At 45.6% G+C, this 20,113-nt stretch overlaps 1 protein-coding gene across 3 annotated transcripts in view; it reads right to left on the bottom strand.

Moving 5' to 3' along the window:
- The window catches only part of TRPC1 (transient receptor potential cation channel subfamily C member 1), a 394,953-nt gene that overhangs the window by 223,151 nt on the left and 151,689 nt on the right, over positions 1–20,113 (bottom strand). For 2 of the 3 annotated variants that reach the window (XM_063915992.1, XM_063915990.1), the window contains exons 2-4: positions 17,917–18,071; positions 5,668–5,754; positions 5,045–5,146 (exon numbers count right to left, since the gene is read on the bottom strand). In XM_063915992.1, the coding sequence (XP_063772062.1) occupies positions 5,045–5,146; positions 5,668–5,754; positions 17,917–18,060 (333 nt within the window). In that variant the 5' untranslated portion in view covers positions 18,061–18,071. The remainder of the gene's footprint in view (positions 1–5,044; positions 5,147–5,667; positions 5,755–17,916; positions 18,072–20,113) is intronic. The other variant, XM_063915991.1, reaches the window with a different exon arrangement.

Below are 20,113 nucleotides of genomic sequence, written 5' to 3' on the forward strand. Positions count from 1 at the left end.
CGGCAACGTCTGAAATTGGTAATGACAATCCTGTACCACAAATCTGAGGTACGCCTGATGTAGTGGATAAATGGGGAAATGAAGGTATGCATCCTTTATGTCCAGAGGCACCATAAAATCCCCCCCTTCCAGGCTTGCGATGATCGCTCTCAGCGATTCCATCTTGAACCGGAACCTTTTCAGGTACATGTTCAGGGATTTTAAATTCAATATGGGTCTGACCGAACCGTCCGGTTTCGGTACTACAAACATGGTCGAATAATAACCCCTTCCTTGTTGAAGGAGGGGAACCTTGACCACCACCTGTTGAAGATACAATTTGTGAATTGCAGTTAACACTATTTCCCTCTCGAGGGGGGAAGCTGGCAGGGCCGATTTGAGGTATCGGTGAGGGGGCATCTCTTCGAATTCCAGCTTGTATCCCTGAGACACAATATCTATTGCCCAGGGATCCAACTGGGAGTGAACCCACTTGTGGCTGAAATTTCGGAGACGCACCCCCACCGGGCCTAGCTCCGCCTGTGGAGCCCCCGCGTCATGCGGTGGATTTTGTGGAAGCCGGGGAGGACTTCTGTTCCTGGGAACTAGCTGTGTTGTGCAGCTTCTTTCCTCTGCCCCTGCCCCTGGCAAGAAAGGACGCACCTCGGACTTTCTTGCTTTTCTGTGATCGAAAGGACTGCATTTGGTAATACGGTGCTTTCTTAGGCTGTGAGGAAACATATGGCAAAAAATTTGACTTTCCAGCAGTAGCTGTGGAGACCAGGTCCGAAAGACCCTCCCCAAACAATTCCTCACCCTTGTAAGGTAAAACCTCCATGTGCCTTTTTGAGTCGGCATCACCTGTCCATTGCCGAGTCCACAGGACCCTTCTGGCAGAAATCGACATAGCATTTATTCTAGAACCCAGTAGACTAATGTCTCTTTGAGCATCTCTCATATATAGGACAGCGTCTTTTATATGCCCCAGGGTCAATAATACAGTATCCTTGTCTAAGGTATCAAGTTCCTCAGACAGGATGTCCGTCCATGCTGCCACAGCACTACACACCCAGGCCGACGCGATCGCCGGCCTCAGTAAGGTACCTGAATGTGTATAAATGGACTTCAGGGTAACCTCCTGCTTTCTATCCGCAGCATCTTTGAGGGTAGCCGTATCCTGTGACGGCAGGGCTACCTTCTTGGATAAGCGTGTTAAAGCTTTGTCCACCCTAGGGGAGGATTCCCAGCGTAACCTGTCCGTTGGCGGGAAAGAATCCGTTTGGAAATCTGCAGTTTTTATCTGGAGATTCCCAAGCCTTTTCACATAACTCATTTAGCTCGTGTGAAGGGGAAAAGGTCACCACCTGTCTCTTTTCCCCATACATATGAACCCTCTTGTCAGGGACTGGGGTTTCCTCTGTGATGTGCAACACATCCTTAATTGCTATAATCATATAACGGATGGATTTAGCCAATTTAGGCTGTAACTTCGCATCATCGTAATCGACACTGGAGTCAGAATCCATGTCGGCATCTGTTTCAACAATTTGGGACAGTGGGCGCTTCTGAGACCCTGACGGCCTCTGCGACATAGGATCAGGCACGGGCTGAGACCCTGACTGTCCTGGGGCTTCAGCTTTTTCCAACCTTTTATGCAAGGAATTAACATTATCATTTAAAACCTTCCACATATCTATCCAATCGGGTGTCGGCGCCGTCGGCGGAGACACCACCTTCATTTGCTCCCGCTCTGCTTCCACATAGCCTTCCTCATCAAACATGTCGACACAAGCGTACCGACACACCACACACACAGGGAATGCCCTTTTTGAAGACAGTTCCCCCACAAGGCCCTTTGGAGAGACAGAGAGAGAGTATGCCAGCACACACCCCAGAGCTATAAACCCAGGAATAACACAGTAACTTAATGTTAACCCAGTAGCTGCTGTTATATTGATTTTTGCGCCTAATTATGTGCCCCCCCCCCTCTCTTTTTACCCTCTTCTACCGTGTATCTGCAGGGGAGAGCCTTGGGAGCTTCCACTCAGCGGAGCTGTGGAGGAAAAATGGCGCTGGTGAGTGCTGAGGAAGAAGTCCCACCCCTCGACGGCGGGCTTCTGTCCCGCTTAAATATGTATTTTCTTGGCTGGGGCTCATACATATATACAGTGCCCAACTGTATATATGTTCACTTTTGCCAAAAAGAGGTCCAAATGCTGCCCAGGGCGCCCCCCCCCTGCGCCCTGCACCCTTACAGTGACCGGAGTATGTGAGGTGTGTGGGAGCAATGGCGCACAGCTGCAGTGCTGTGCGTTACCTCAGTGAAGACCGGAGTCTTCTGCCGTCGATTTCGAAGTCTTCTTGCTTCTCATACTCACCCGGCTTCTGTCTTCCGGCTCTGTGAGGGGGACGGTGGCGCGGCTCTGGGATCGGACGACGAGGGTGAGATCCTGTATACGATCCCTCTGGAGCTAATGGTGTCCAGTAGCCTAAGAAGCAGGACCTAGCTTCAGAGAGTAGGGCTGCTTCTCTCCCCTCTGTCCCACGATGCAGGGAGTCTGTTGCCAGCAGAGCTCCCTGAAAATAAAAAACCTAACAAAATACTTTCTCACAGCAAGCTCAGGAGAGCTCACTGAACAGCTCCCAGCTCGTCCGGGCACAGTCTCAAACTGAAGTCTGGAGGAGGGACATAGAGAGAGGAGCCAGAGCACACCAGAATCTTAATTCTTTCTTAAAGTGCCCATGTCTCCTGCGGAGCCCGTCTATTCCCCATGATCCTTACGGAGTCCCCAGCATCCACTAGGACATTAGAGAAACTGAAAAGTACAATACTAAGTGCAACAGACCTTTGTATCAAAAGGGTTAGGAAAAGCGCCAGGAAAAGGAAGCCAGTGTGGTTCACAAAAGAAGTATCAACTAGTGTAAAAGCAAAAAAGATGGCTTTTAGGAAATACAAACAGACTCAAAATAATAATGACAAAGAGGTGTATCTTGACAGACGGAAGGATGCTAAGAAAGTGATCAGACGTGCAAAGGCAGAAGCTGAGGAGAAAATGGCCCAGTCAGTAGATAAAGGGGGCAAAACTTTTTTAAGTATATAAGTGAAAGGAGAAAATCAAATGGAGGAATAATAAGACTTAAGACAGAGAGTGAGCATTTTGTGGAGGGAGACAAGGCAATAGCAGATCACCTAAATAATTATTTTTGCTCACTATTTACTAAAGAAGAAGGGATGGGGACACAGTTAAGTTGCAAGGACATTCATAAAAATAAGGTAGATGAAAGTACATTTACAGAGGAGAAGGTCCTAACAGAACTTTCAAAACTAAAAGTGGATAAATCAATGGGACCAGATGGGATACACCCAAGGATACTCAAAGAGCTAAAAGATGTGCTGGTTACACCTTTAACAGAATTATTTAACCAGTCACTAAATACAGGTGCTATTCCAGAGGACTGGAAAAGAGCAAATGTAGTTCCACTGCACAAAAGTGGAAGCAAGGAAGAAGCAAGTAACTACAGACCAGTAAGCCTTACATCAGTAGTAGGGAAAGTAATGGAAAAACTATTAAAAGAAAGAGTTGTGGAATATCTTAAATCAAACAACTTACAGGATCCAAAACAGCATGGATTTACTGGCGGGAGATCATGCCAAACAAATCTTATTGACTTTTTTGACTCTGTGACGAAAATAATAGATCAAGGGGGAGCTGTAGATGTAGTATATCTAGACTTTAGTAAGGCATTTGACACTGTCCCACATCGCAGACTGCTAAATAAACTTGAAAGTGTGGGGGTGGATTATAAAACAGTTAAATGGATAAGAACCTGGTTGCAGGATAGGAAGCAGACAGTTGTAGTTAATGGAGTGCAATCTATGGAGGGAAATGTTACCAGTGGAGTACCCCAGGGATCTGTACTTGGTCCAGTTCTCTTTAATATCTTTGTTGGTGACATTGCAGATGGTATTGAAGGGAAGGTATGCCTTTTTGCAGATGATACAAAGATATGCAACAGGGTAGACACAACGGGAGGGGTAAAACAAATGATTGATGACCTAGGTAGGCTTGAGAAATGGTCAAGAATGTGGCAACTACAGTTTAATGCTAAAAAATGCAAAATAATGCAATTGGGTCTCAAAAACCCAAAGGCTAAATATAGTATCAAGGGTACTATAATGGAAACTACTGAGGAGTAGTGACTTGAAGGCAGGAAAGCAATGCAACAAAGCAATGAGAAAGGCAAGTCAGATGCTTGGTTGCATAGGGAGAGGAATCAGTAGCAGGAAAAAAGAAGTGATAATGCCACTGTATAGGTCATTGGTGCGGCCCCATCTGGAATACTGTGTCCAGTTCTGGAGACCATATCTCCAGGATATAAATACATTAGAGAGTGTACAAAGAAGGGCAACTAAAATGGTGCATGGCCTACATCACAAAACTTTCCCGGAACGGCTAAAAGATCTTAACATGTATAGTTTGGAGGAGAGAAGGGAAAGGGGGGACATGATAGAAACTTTCAAATATATCAAGGGTCTTAACAAAGTTCAGGAGGGAAACATTCTTCAAAGGAAGAGAAGTATTAGAACTCGAGGACATACACTGAGACTGCAGGGGGGGAGGTTCAGGGGAAATTTAAGGAAAAATTACTTCACAGAAAGAGTAGTGGATAAGTGGAATAGCCTCCCATCAGAGGTGGTAGAGGCTATGACTGTAGAGCAATTTAAACTTGCTTGGGATAGGCATATGAATATCCTTACAAAGAATTAAGGTTCAAAAAGGGTTGAGATTGCCTAAAGGATAAAAAAAAGGGGCGGACTAGATGGGCCAAGTGGTTCTTACCAGCTGTCAAATTCTATGTTTCTATGTAACTCTGCAGGTTTAGTTCCACACATGCAATACAAGTGCAATTGCAGATGATGACTTGCGTTCAATTTGAATTGGCCCCAATGTGTATTTTACTTGACCTTACCTAACAACTGCAGTCGCCTCATTGGAATGCATGCCACTAAGTGTAATTTTGAATACAGAGATAAAATGTGAAATATGATTGCTGCATTACTTACCACAATAGTTGGCCTTGTGGACCATTTTGGACGATGATTCAGTAAGATGTCCACAGCTCCCACCACTTCAGAGTCAATTGCCACCAGCAATGCATCCGTGGACTAAAATATCAGACATTTTAGTGTTAATATGTAACTTTTGCAAAACAAACATTATACTTATATCACTAAAAAGTGCAAAGGTATATTTCAGGTCAAGTCCTTCAAGAATGCTATTAATGGGCTTTAAACATCTGACCTCTTCCCAATACCTACCGGACTTACTGAATACCGGACTGTGTATCCCAGGGACAGAGATAAATTTGATATGTGTAAAAACATTTAACTGTATGTTGAACCTTTTCTGGTCAAATCTATTAACCTCAGCTGTGAAGCTAGTATCACGGAAAGTTCTCTTTGGTACTCATTATATTAGACCAGAATGTGTTTGCATGTATTCTGGATTAAGCTCCTAATGGGAAAGCCAGTGGTTTATTTCACCATTTTATGCTTAATGGGAAAACAGATGATCTAAAATAAAAGTGAGAAATGTGTGGAAAAAAGACATCTAGTTCACTTATTAAATAACCATTAAGAAGGCTGGGGCTCATTACAGGTAGAATGCGCAGCCTTCCAGGACTTACCAAATCCCCCTCAGACTTGAATTCTAGAGCCCTGATAGCATCGGGGCTCAGTATAGGAGACCCCTCGCAACCCCATGAATGGCAGCGCTTGTGGAGACAGGAGAAGAGAAGACAATGGGTGAAGGGTGAACAGACAGAGGAAAAAACTGTGAGAAATGGAAGGTTGAAATATGGAAAGATGTCAAAGAAACAGCTAAAAAAGAACTGACAAACCAGAGTAAACACTGTATGAGTACAAATACTGAAGGTACTAAATTAGAAATACAAACAGAAAACCTGAATCTAACGCCTTTAAATATGACTTGATTTTAATAATGACTTGATTTTAATAACAGATCAAATTTATGAGAGTAAATAATTTATATTTCTAAAAAAAAAGTACCTCTCATGCTTCCCTGTCTCATTATACAGATCTCCCTTATTAGAAATGACTATAGCTTCCTTGAGTACTGCAACTGTGACATGAGAAGCACAGCAACTGTGCCATACGGTAAATACACCTACAGATGTAACCTCGCTCATCTAGCCTAAAGCTTGCCGCATTCGTAGCAATCCAGGTGCAGCAATCGTGCCTGCGACTAATACACATGCGTGCGTCTAAGTGCGCGCACCCACAGGAATACATTAGAGATGAGCGGGTTCGGTTTCTCTGAATCCGAACCCGCCAGAACTTCATGTTTTTTTTCACGGGTCCGAGCGACTCGGATCTTCCCGCCTTGCTCGGTTAACCCGAGCGCGCCCGAACGTCATCATGACGCTGTCGGATTCTCGCGAGGCTCGGATTCTATCGCGAGACTCGGATTCTATATAAGGAGCCGCGCGTCGCCGCCATTTTCACACGTGCATTGAGATTGATAGGGAGAGGACGTGGCTGGCGTCCTCTCCGTTTAGAATTAGAATAGATTAGAGAGACACTTGATTTACTAATTTTGGGGAGCATTAGGAGTACTCAGTAGTGTACAGTGCAGAGTTTTGCTGATAGTGACCAGTGACCACCACTTTTATTTATAATCCGTTCTCTGCCTGAAAAAAGCGATACACAGCACACAGTGACTCAGTCACATACCATATCTGTGTGCACTGCTCAGGCTCAGGCCAGTGTGCTGCATCATCTATTATCTATATATAATATTATATATATCTGTCTGACTGCTCAGCTCACACAGCTTATAATTGTGGGGGAGACTGGGGAGCACTACTGCAGTGCCAGTTATAGGTTATAGCAGGAGCCAGGAGTACATAATATATTATATAGTGAGTGACCACCAGACACACAGTGCAGTTTATTTAATATATCCGTTCTCTGCCTGAAAAAAGCGATACACACAGTGACTCAGTCAGTCACATACCATATCTGTGTGCACTGCTCAGGCTCAGGCCAGTGTGCTGCATCATCTATATATATTATATATCTGTCTGACTGCTCAGCTCACACAGCTTATAATTGTGGGGGAGACTGGGGAGCACTACTGCAGTGCCAGTTATAGGTTATAGCAGGAGCCAGGAGTACATAATATTATATTAAAATTAAACAGTGCACACTTTTGCTGCAGGAGTGCCACTGCCAGTGTGACTAGTGACCAGTGACCTGACCACCAGTATATAATATTAGTAGTATACTATCTCTTTATCAACCAGTCTATATTAGCAGCAGACACAGTACAGTGCGGTAGTTCACGGCTGTGGCTACCTCTGTGTCGGCACTCGGCAGCCCGTCCATAATTGTATATACCAGTGACCTAACCGTGGTTTTTTTTTCTTTCTTTATACATACATACTAGTTACGAGTATACTATCTCTTTATCAACCAGTCTATATATTAGCAGCAGACACAGTACAGTGCGGTAGTTCACGGCTGTGGCTACCTCTGTGTCGGCACTCGGCAGCCCGTCCATAATTGTATATACCACCTAACCGTGGTTTTTTTTTCTTTCTTTATACATACATACTAGTTACGAGTATACTATCTCTTTATCAACCAGTCTATATATTAGCAGCAGACACAGTACAGTGCGGTAGTTCACGGCTGTGGCTACCTCTGTGTCGGCACTCGGCAGCCCGTCCATAATTGTATATACCACCTAACCGTGGTTTTTTTTTCTTTCTTTATACATACATACTAGTTACGAGTATACTATCTCTTTATCAACCAGTCTATATATTAGCAGCAGACACAGTACAGTGCGGTAGTTCACGGCTGTGGCTACCTCTGTGTCGGCACTCGGCAGCCCGTCCATAATTGTATATACCACCTAACCGTGGTTTTTTTTTCTTTCTTTATACATACATACTAGTTACGAGTATACTATCTCTTTATCAACCAGTCTATATATTAGCAGCAGACACAGTACAGTGCGGTAGTTCACGGCTGTGGCTACCTCTGTGTCGGCACTCGGCAGCCCGTCCATAATTGTATATACCACCTAACCGTGGTTTTTTTTTCTTTCTTTATACATACATACTAGTTACGAGTATACTATCTCTTTATCAACCAGTCTATATATTAGCAGCAGACACAGTACAGTGCGGTAGTTCACGGCTGTGGCTACCTCTGTGTCGGCACTCGGCAGCCCGTCCATAATTGTATATACCACCTAACCGTGGTTTTTTTTTCTTTCTTTATACATACATACTAGTTACGAGTATACTATCTCTTTATCAACCAGTCTATATATTAGCAGCAGACACAGTACAGTAGTTCACGGCTGTGGCTACCTCTGTGTCGGCACTCGGCAGCCCGTCCATAATTGTATATACCACCTAACCGTGGTTTTTTTTTCTTTCTTTATACATACATACTAGTTACGAGTATACTATCTCTTTATCAACCAGTCTATATATTAGCAGCAGACACAGTACAGTGCGGTAGTTCACGGCTGTGGCTACCTCTGTGTCGGCACTCGGCAGCCCGTCCATAATTGTATATACCACCTAACCGTGGTTTTTTTTTCTTTCTTTATACATACATACTAGTTACGAGTATACTATCTCTTTATCAACCAGTCTATATATTAGCAGCAGACACAGTACAGTGCGGTAGTTCACGGCTGTGGCTACCTCTGTGTCGGCACTCGGCAGCCCGTCCATAATTGTATATACCACCTAACCGTGGTTTTTTTTTCTTTCTTTATACATACATACTAGTTACGAGTATACTATCTCTTTATCAACCAGTCTATATATTAGCAGCAGACACAGTACAGTGCGGTAGTTCACGGCTGTGGCTACCTCTGTGTCGGCACTCGGCAGCCCGTCCATAATTGTATATACCACCTAACCGTGGTTTTTTTTTCTTTCTTTATACATACATACTAGTTACGAGTATACTATCTCTTTATCAACCAGTCTATATATTAGCAGCAGACACAGTACAGTGCGGTAGTTCACGGCTGTGGCTACCTCTGTGTCGGCACTCGGCAGCCCGTCCATAATTGTATATACCACCTAACCGTGGTTTTTTTTTCTTTCTTTATACATACATACTAGTTACGCGTATACTATCTCTTTATCAACCAGTCTATATATTAGCAGCAGACACAGTACAGTGCGGTAGTTCACGGCTGTGGCTACCTCTGTGTCGGCACTCGGCAGCCCGTCCATAATTGTATATACCACCTAACCGTGGTTTTTTTTTCTTTCTTTATACATACATACTAGTTACGAGTATACTATCTCTTTATCAACCAGTCTATATATTAGCAGCAGACACAGTACAGTAGTTCACGGCTGTGGCTACCTCTGTGTCGGCACTCGGCAGCCCGTCCATAATTGTATATACCACCTAACCGTGGTTTTTTTTTCTTTCTTTATACATACATACTAGTTACGAGTATACTATCTCTTTATCAACCAGTCTATATATTAGCAGCAGACACAGTACAGTGCGGTAGTTCACGGCTGTGGCTACCTCTGTGTCGGCACTCGGCAGCCCGTCCATAATTGTATATACCACCTAACCGTGGTTTTTTTTCTTTCTTTATACATACATACTAGTTACGAGTATACTATCTCTTTATCAACCAGTCTATATATTAGCAGCAGACACAGTACAGTGCGGTAGTTCACGGCTGTGGCTACCTCTGTGTCGGCACTCGGCAGCCCGTCCATAATTGTATACTAGTATCCAATCCATCCATCTCCATTGTTTACCTGAGGTGCCTTTTAGTTGTGCCTATTAAAATATGGAGAACAAAAATGTTGAGGTTCCAAAATTAGGGAAAGATCAAGATCCACTTCCACCTCGTGCTGAAGCTGCTGCCACTAGTCATGGCCGAGACGATGAAATGCCAGCAACGTCGTCTGCCAAGGCCGATGCCCAATGGCATAGTACAGAGCATGTCAAAACCAAAACACCAAATATCAGTAAAAAAAGGACTCCAAAACCTAAAATAAAATTGTCGGAGGAGAAGCGTAAACTTGCCAATATGCCATTTACCACACGGAGTGGCAAGGAACGGCTGAGGCCCTGGCCTATGTTCATGGCTAGTGGTTCAGCTTCACATGAGGATGGAAGCACTCAGCCTCTCGCTAGAAAACTGAAAAGACTCAAGCTGGCAAAAGCACCGCAAAGAACTGTGCGTTCTTTGAAATCCCAAATCCACAAGGAGAGTCCAATTGTGTCGGTTGCGATGCCTGACCTTCCCAACACTGGACGTGAAGAGCATGCGCCTTCCACCATTTGCACGCCCCCTGCAAGTGCTGGAAGGAGCACCCGCAGTCCAGTTCCTGATAGTCAGATTGAAGATGTCAGTGTTGAAGTACACCAGGATGAGGAGGATATGGGTGTTGCTGGCGCTGGGGAGGAAATTGACCAGGAGGATTCTGATGGTGAGGTGGTTTGTTTAAGTCAGGCACCCGGGGAGACACCTGTTGTCCGTGGGAGGAATATGGCCGTTGACATGCCAGGTGAAAATACCAAAAAAATCAGCTCTTCGGTGTGGAGGTATTTCACCAGAAATGCGGACAACAGGTGTCAAGCCGTGTGTTCCCTTTGTCAAGCTGTAATAAGTAGGGGTAAGGACGTTAACCACCTCGGAACATCCTCCCTTATACGTCACCTGCAGCGCATTCATAATAAGTCAGTGACAAGTTCAAAAACTTTGGGTGACAGCGGAAGCAGTCCACTGACCAGTAAATCCCTTCCTCTTGTAACCAAGCTCACGCAAACCACCCCACCAACTCCCTCAGTGTCAATTTCCTCCTTCCCCAGGAATGCCAATAGTCCTGCAGGCCATGTCACTGGCAATTCTGACGAGTCCTCTCCTGCCTGGGATTCCTCCGATGCATCCTTGCGTGTAACGCCTACTGCTGCTGGCGCTGCTGTTGTTGCCGCTGGGAGTCGATGGTCATCCCAGAGGGGAAGTCGTAAGCCCACTTGTACTACTTCCAGTAAGCAATTGACTGTTCAACAGTCCTTTGCGAGGAAGATGAAATATCACAGCAGTCATCCTACTGCAAAGCGGATAACTGAGGCCTTGGCATCCTGGGTGGTGAGAAACGTGGTTCCGGTATCCATCATTACTGCAGAGCCAACTAGAGACTTGTTGGAGGTACTGTGTCCCCGGTACCAAATACCATCTAGGTTCCATTTCTCTAGGCAGGCGATACCGAAAATGTACACAGACCTCAGAAAAAGAGTCACCAGTGTCCTAAAAAATGCAGCTGTACCCAATGTCCACTTAACCACGGACATGTGGACAAGTGGAGCAGGGCAGGGTCAGGACTATATGACTGTGACAGCCCACTGGGTAGATGTATGGACTCCCGCCGCAAGAACAGCAGCGGCGGCACCAGTAGCAGCATCTCGCAAACGCCAACTCTTTCCTAGGCAGGCTACGCTTTGTATCACCGCTTTCCAGAATACGCACACAGCTGAAAACCTCTTACGGCAACTGAGGAAGATCATCGCGGAATGGCTTACCCCAATTGGACTCTCCTGTGGATTTGTGGCATCGGACAACGCCAGCAATATTGTGTGTGCATTAAATCTGGGCCAATTCCAGCACGTCCCATGTTTTGCACATACCTTGAATTTGGTGGTGCAGAATTTTTTTAAAAACGACAGGGGCGTGCAAGAGATGCTGTCGGTGGCCAGAAGAATTGCGGGACACTTTCGGCGTACAGGCACCACGTACAGAAAACTGGAGCACCACCAAAAACTACTGAACCTGCCCTGCCATCATCTGAAGCAAGAAGTGGTAACGAGGTGGAATTCTACCCTCTATATGCTTCAGAGGTTGGAGGAGCAGCAAAAGGCCATTCAAGCCTATACAATTGAGCACGATATAGTAGGTGGAATGCACCTGTCTCAAGTGCAGTGGAGAATGATTTCAACGTTGTGCAAGGTTCTGATGCCCTTTGAACTTGCCACACGTGAAGTCAGTTCAGACACTGCCAGCCTGAGTCAGGTCATTCCCCTCATCAGGCTTTTGCAGAAGAAGCTGGAGGCATTGAAGGAGGAGCTAACACGGAGCGATTCCGCTAGGCATGTGGGACTTGTGGATGCAGCCCTTAATTCGCTTAACAAGGATTCACGGGTGGTCAATCTGTTGAAATCAGAGCACTACATTTTGGCCACCGTGCTCGATCCTAGATTTAAAGCCTACCTTGGATCTCTCTTTCCGGCAGACACAGGTCTGCTGGGGTTGAAAGACCTGCTGGTGACAAAATTGTCAAGTCAAGCGGAACGCGACCTGTCAACATCTCCTCCTTCACATTCTCCCGCAACTGGGGGTGCGAGGAAAAGGCTCAGAATTCCGAGCCCACCCGCTGGCGGTGATGCAGGGCAGTCTGGAGCGACTGCTGATGCTGACATCTGGTCCGGACTGAAGGACCTGACAACGATTACGGACATGTCGTCTACTGTCACTGCATATGATTCTCTCAACATTGATAGAATGGTGGAGGATTATATGAGTGACCGCATCCAAGTAGGCACGTCACACAGTCCGTACTTATACTGGCAGGAAAAAGAGGCAATTTGGAGGCCCTTGCACAAACTGGCTTTATTCTACCTAAGTTGCCCTCCCACAAGTGTGTACTCCGAAAGAGTGTTTAGTGCCGCCGCTCACCTTGTCAGCAATCGGCGTACGAGGTTACATCCAGAAAATGTGGAGAAGATGATGTTCATTAAAATGAATTATAATCAATTCCTCCGCGGAGACATTGACCAGCAGCAATTGCCTCCACAAAGTACACAGGGAGCTGAGATGGTGGATTCCAGTGGGGACGAATTGATAATCTGTGAGGAGGGGGATGTACACGGTGATATATCGGAGGGTGAAGATGAGGTGGACATCTTGCCTCTGTAGAGCCAGTTTGTGCAAGGAGAGATTAATTGCTTCTTTTTTGGGGGGGGTCCAAACCAACCCGTCATATCAGTCACAGTCGTGTGGCAGACCCTGTCACTGAAATGATGGGTTGGTTAAAGTGTGCATGTCCTGTTTTGTTTATACAACATAAGGGTGGGTGGGAGGGCCCAAGGACAATTCCATCTTGCACCTCTTTTTTCTTTTCTTTTTCTTTGCATCATGTGCTGATTGGGGAGGGTTTTTTGGAAGGGACATCCTGCGTGACACTGCAGTGCCACTCCTAGATGGGCCCGGTGTTTGTGTCGGCCACTAGGGTCGCTAATCTTACTCACACAGCTACCTCATTGCGCCTCTTTTTTTCTTTGCGTCATGTGCTGTTTGGGGAGGGTTTTTTGGAAGGGACATCCTGCGTGACACTGCAGTGCCACTCCTAGATGGGCCCGGTGTTTGTGTCGGCCACTAGGGTCGCTAATCTTACTCACACAGTCAGCTACCTCATTGCGCCTCTTTTTTTCTTTGCGTCATGTGCTGTTTGGGGAGGGTTTTTTGGAAGGGACATCCTGCGTGACACTGCAGTGCCACTCCTAGATGGGCCCGGTGTTTGTGTCGGCCACTAGGGTCGCTAATCTTACTCACACAGTCAGCTACCTCATTGCGCCTCTTTTTTTCTTTGCGTCATGTGCTGTTTGGGGAGGGTTTTTTGGAAGGGACATCCTGCGTGACACTGCAGTGCCACTCCTAGATGGGCCCGGTGTTTGTGTCGGCCACTAGGGTCGCTAATCTTACTCACACAGCTACCTCATTGCGCCTCTTTTTTTCTTTGCGTCATGTGCTGTTTGGGGAGGGTTTTTTGGAAGGGCCATCCTGCGTGACACTGCAGTGCCACTCCTAGATGGGCCCGGTGTTTGTGTCGGCCACTAGGGTCGCTAATCTTACTCACACAGCTACCTCATTGCGCCTCTTTTTTTCTTTGCGTCATGTGCTGTTTGGGGAGGGTTTTTTGGAAGGGACATCCTGCGTGACACTGCAGTGCCACTCCTAGATGGGCCCGGTGTTTGTGTCGGCCACTAGGGTCGCTTATCTTACTCACACAGCGACCTCGGTGCAAATTTTAGGACTAAAAATAATATTGTGAGGTGTGAGGTATTCAGAATAGACTGAAAATGAGTGTAAATTATGGTTTTTGAGGTTAATAATACTTTGGGATCAAAATGACCCCCAAATTCTATGATTTAAGCTGTTTTTTAGTGTTTTTGGAAAAAAACACCCGAATCCAAAACACACCCGAATCCGACAAAAAAAATTCGGTGAGGTTTTGCCAAAACGCGTTCGAACCCAAAACACGGCCGCGGAACCGAACCCAAAACCAAAACACAAAACCCGAAAAATTTCAGGCGCTCATCTCTAGAATACATGGGTTGCATACTAAGCCATAGCTCTGCGTACCAAGTCACAACCGCTGGCGCATGTGCCCATGTAACCGTGCCGCAGGCTGGATGAGCATTGCAACTTCTGTACTAAGAATTTGGGCCCTAATTCAAGGTTGATTGCAAAAGAAAAATCTTCCTCTAATGGGCAAACCCATGTGCACTGTGGGGTGGTTCAGATATAATATGTGCAGAAAGTTAGATTTGGGTGGGTTATATTGTTTCTGTGCAGGGTAAATACTCTCTGCTTTATTTTTACATTACAATTTAGATTTCAGTTTGAACACACCCCACCCAATCTAACTCTCTCTGCACGTATATCTGCCCCACCTGCACTGCATATGGGGGGGTCATTCCGAGTTGATCGCTAGCTGCATTTGTTCGCAGCGCAGCGATCAGGCTAAAAAATGGCAGTTCTGCGCCTGTGTATGCGGTGCACGCGCGACGTACCGGCACAACGAATGATGCCGTTTTGCACAGGGTCTAGCGATGCATTTCAGTCGCACTGGTTGCCGCAGAGTGATTGACATGAAGTGGGCGTTTCTGGGTGGCAACTGACCGTTTTCAGGGAGTGTTTTGAAAAACACAGGCGTGCCAGGGAAAACGCAGGCGTGGCTGGGCGAACGCTGGGTGGGTTTGTGACGTCAAATCCGGAACTGAATAGTCTGAAGTGATCGCAAGCGCGGAGTAGGTTTTGAGCTACTCTGTAACTACACAAAAAATTTTTGCAGGCACTCTGCGATAAAAACATTCGCACTTCTGCTAAGCTAAAATACACTCCCAGTGGGCGGCGGCATAGCATTTGCGCGGCTGCTAAAAACTACTAGCGAGCGATCAACTCGGAATGACCCCCATGGTTTTACCCATTTTGCTTTTGCGATCAACCTTGAATTAGGCCCTTGGTGAGGTCTGGAGAATTATCAGATTTGCTGTGAGCCCAGCAAGTGAATGACTTGCTGAATCAGTTTGGCCCTGCATGTGGAAAGCCCAAGTGAACTATGGAACCAGGATGAGGAGACACCGTATAGTCTGATCTGATAACTGCATATACTTACTGGTTCAGGCATTAGCCTTCCAGATTTTTAGACCTACCCAACCAATTCCCATAATGGTTTGACCCAACTACCAATATAGGCTAAACTTCACATTAAATATTGGGCCATCCCCATCCAGCCCCCAGTAAATAACAATTAACTTTAGTAAAAAAACAAAAGCATTAGTTCACAATGAATAGGAGATGACAATAAACTTGATAGGGAGATTATAATGAATGATTGTAACACAGCACACAGATTATGCTCTCTACAAATGAATGTCGTTTTTAGGGGGTCATAGATCTCAGAAACAAATGTATATCAGGCAGCTGACATATAATGGTGCTGATTCGGAGCAGGGGGCAGACAATGAAAAGTAGTAACTTTACACATACTGCAATGTAAGGGGTGCAATACATTTCATTGTTTGCATGCAGGGTGAATACTGTCTGTATTTGCATTTAGCCCACATATACTAGATCGTTTTATATTAACACTTCAATTTATGCTTACTTAATCATCCCCAAAGCACAGGAGGCTCACAAGTTTGCAAGGCGTTTCCATGGTCACCCGAAGAGTGGGTGGGCCTCCGGCATCCTGCCCACTTCCTAGTGAGAGGGCAGGATGGGCGTATATAGAGCTGCCAGATCAGGTTGGGCATGCCTGATCGGCGGTCAGCATACCACCGCCGGTTTCCTTGCAGCGGAATGCCGGCGGAGGGGTGGGGCATTACAACAAGCCCCTTGTGGGCTCGCTACGCTCGCCACACTTCGGGCTTGGTGGCAACCTGCGGTTGCCACAGGTTCTATTCCCACTCTATGGGTGCTGTGGACACCCACAAGTGGGAATACAGTAGTCTCTGCTGATCGGCATGCTGACTGTCAGGATTCTCAGGGGGTGGGATGTAGGGGGAGGTGTTGTGACCAGCGGTCTCCTGACATAACTACATCCCGGCAGATCACTCAGGTTCTGTGGCTGATTAAAACCAGATGAAATGAAGACACACAAGGGAATTCAACTGAGGGTGGGAAATAAAATAAAAACCCTGCAGCGCTGTGTTTTTGCTATTCAGTTAGAGGACTGAAAGCGTCCGATAATAAAATAAAGTCTGATTTTTCCTAAAATCGTTATTTTTAGGAAAAATGACTGTGACTTCCTCTGGCACCCCAAAGGCACCCCCTCTGAGGACTAATTAAGCAATTGGAAGTTTCCAATTGGCTTAATTAGTTAGTAATTACTAACCTTTCGAAGCGCTGTCTTTTTCTACAGCGCTGGGCTCCGGACTCCTGCAGCAGCGGTGAGTGTGTAATTTCAGTGAGTGTATGTGTGTGTATGCATTTGACACCGGTGTGTGTGTGTGACCCCCCTGTGTGTGTATGTGACCCACCCGGAGGCAGCAACTGGGAGAACTACATCCCCAAACAGCCCTCAAGGATCACAGCAGTCCCCACACCTCACAGCAGCCTTCGCCCCAGTGTAAAGATGGAGGGAGACCACTGGAATCCACAGAGACTTCTCCTGAAGAAGAGAAAAGATAAGTAAATATGCTGCTGCCATGTAGATCTGGCACGCCCCCTCAAACATCTAAATCGCTCTACACAATGTACATCTGCCACACCGGCTGGGAATTATGATTTTGCCAAGGTGTAAAGTAGCACCTTCTTTTTGCTTTGCTCCCAGCTCTGAATAAGCGCCAATATGTGCAAGCTCAGAAAAACATGCAGGGGTACAAGTGTAACAAGGAAGTGGGTGTAGCAGACGCTGCAGTGGATTCCTCTGCAGTATAGTAAGAAGGAATGTGTTGAATTGATGCCTTGCCCAGAAACAAATGTCACCCACTTTTTCTTAATAACACTTCTTGTAGGAGAGTGCATACAAAGCTCACATCTAGATTGGATAATTACTGTAAGTGCATTGATCGAGCAGAAAAAGACAAGTGACTATAGTGCACTGTAGCATACAGATTTGTCCTCATACTGTACATCTAGCCTCAATACGCCACGCAGTTGGAGATGCCTGGCGTGAGTGAGCTGACAGGTCCCGTGCAACTCCATTAGTGCTGGGTGTCTTTTTTTTTTGCCAAAACTCTGCTGGTTAAAATGATATCCGGCATAAATACATTCTGTGTGCAACTGCGTCTGTATCTGCATACAACATGCTACATAACACTGTTTTCTAGGAAAAAGCAAACATAGCATTTCATATGCAGATACAGCTGCGGCTGCACACAGAATATAGGCATGACGCATATCATTTGAATCAGAAAATGCTGCTTGTGCGTCCTATTCACATTGTTTTGTAAGTAAGACGCATTTTAATGGAAAAAGTCATAATAAAGGAGGCTCTGTGCTACCAAGTCATGCCATGGCATGGCGTGACTAGTAGGTCTGTTTAACATACAGAGAGGCTAGATGTAAGTGGACATATCTGTATGTTACACTAAACAGATGACAACATAAATAACATAAATGTATCTACCTGGCAGCCATGATCTAGAAGAAGCTGTAGTATGTCCAAGTTCTCATTTTCAATGGATATTGTAATAGCATTTCTCCCTAAGACATCGACTGAATTAATATTTAATTCATCTGTGGTGTTTTCTTCCAAAAGCCTTTTAACCATATAATAGTCACCTGCAATAAAAAGAAATTAAGAATATAATAAATTCTCATTTTGCCTTTTATTTATTCACTTAGGACTTGAAAAACGGCATGCTATATATTACAGTATTTATTAAATGATCCATGCACAAGAACCAGGGCCATCTTAACAGCAGTGTAGGCCCCTGGGCACAGCGATGCACTGAGCCCCCTACCTATCCTCCAGCAGTAGGGGTAGGGGGTGCTATCAGCACAGCTTTGATGTCCCGTGGGAGCTAGGGGGTGTTCTATCTTCCGCTCAGCATGTAGGACCTGGAGCAGTAATTTCTGCTAATTACTCCTTTACTGCACAGATGAGGTGGGAGGGAGAACACTAAACTGTAGAAGGGGGCATTGGGCTGAATGAAGGAGCCCTGGTACATGACTTCCAGGGTGGTAGGGGGTGTTTAATACGTATGGGAGGGGTGGATAGTGGAGTGGGCTTAATATTCATCATTTTCTGGTGGGAGGACAGCTTGCTTGACTGCAGATATCTCCATTTCCTTGAAATAGATTTCTTAGCTTTGAATGTGTAACAATCTAGAGAGTTCCACCTATCAGTAGGTACTGGGGACTTGTGGATCACAGTTCAGGAGCCAGAGCAATCCACCAATGAAAATATAAATCTGCATACTAGGCGTGTGGAGCTGGAGCAGGGACCAGCTGCTTGAAGGCTGATATCTCTGGTTCTGAGTACAGTAGAGAAAAACTGCCAGTGTCCACTGAAAGGGGAGAGTCCCAGCTTTTGGATTATACCCTCAGAAAAACTCTAAGTCAGACAGAACCCGAGATATCTTGCTGGGAAGAGCAAATAACAGGCTTGAATGGGGACCACTGCTTTGAAGTCGGATATCTCCGGTTCCCCAAGGACGATTTTCAAAAATCTGGTACCCCTGGAAAGAGGGGACTCTCAGCTATCAGTCTAGGGCCTGTATACTCCTGGGGCCCTTGGGCAACTGCCCATTGAGCCCATACGACAAAACGCCCTGACAAGAACCATCCCCTGCTTGCTATGCAGGATGAGCAGACCCCTACCAGGGATTGCTGTCTAGTAATGCTTAGGGTAAAAAGCATAGTTTCTAAAGGAGGGGATCTGTAATACTGTATTATACATGAGTTACTGTTCATAGCTCTACGTATTAGGACAGGCTATTTACCATGTTATTCTGTTGTCTGATGGTTTTAAAGATTTGTCCCTAGAAATACTTGCCCCTACTTTTAAATATTAACTAGTGGATTGGTATTAGTTCTCATCCTCTATACTGTATTTAAGGGAATTGTATGAGTACTTAACATTCAGTTGAACTTGATTGTGATCACACACATTGGTCATATCATGTTAGCATTGCCTACCTAACAATGGGGGTCATTCCGAGTTGATTGCTCGCTAGCAACTTTTTGCAGCGCTGCGATCAGATAGTCGCCGCCTATGGGGGAGTGTATTTTCGCTTTGCAAGTGTGCGAACGCTGTTGCAGCCGACGGCACAAAAAAGTGTTTTGCAGTTTCTGAGTAGCTCTGGACTTACTCAGCCGCTGCAATCACGTCAGTCTTTTTGGTCCCGGAATTGACGTCAGACACCTGCCCTGCAAACGCTTGGACACGCCTGCGTTTTTGCAAACACTCCCAGAAAATGGTCAGTTGACACCCACAAACGCCCTCTTTCTGTCAATCACCTTCTTCGTTAAATCCATCGCCCAGCATCGATCCTCTTTGATGCTAGCGAGCGATCAACTCAGAATGACCCCCAATATGCAAGCATTCAAATTCAGGACATACAGTAGTATGCCCTGTCCAGGATTTTACATAACACACTTACTTTGGGAAGAAACGCTGCCAATTTCCTCATAAGGGACAGCTGTCACAAATTAGTATTATGATCATGCTTATTGGTCAGGTCATGCAAGATAATTAGCTCCGATAAGTTACTAACTGTAAAAGCAGGATGCGGTAAAAACTCCAACAGTCGGTATCCCGACATCCAGAAGACCGCCAGCGGGTTCACGACGGTCATAATTATGACATATCCTGGAGGTAA

The sequence above is a fragment of the Pseudophryne corroboree genome, chromosome 4 (genome assembly GCF_028390025.1).
Source record: "Pseudophryne corroboree isolate aPseCor3 chromosome 4, aPseCor3.hap2, whole genome shotgun sequence".
NCBI lineage: Eukaryota > Metazoa > Chordata > Amphibia > Anura > Myobatrachidae > Pseudophryne > Pseudophryne corroboree.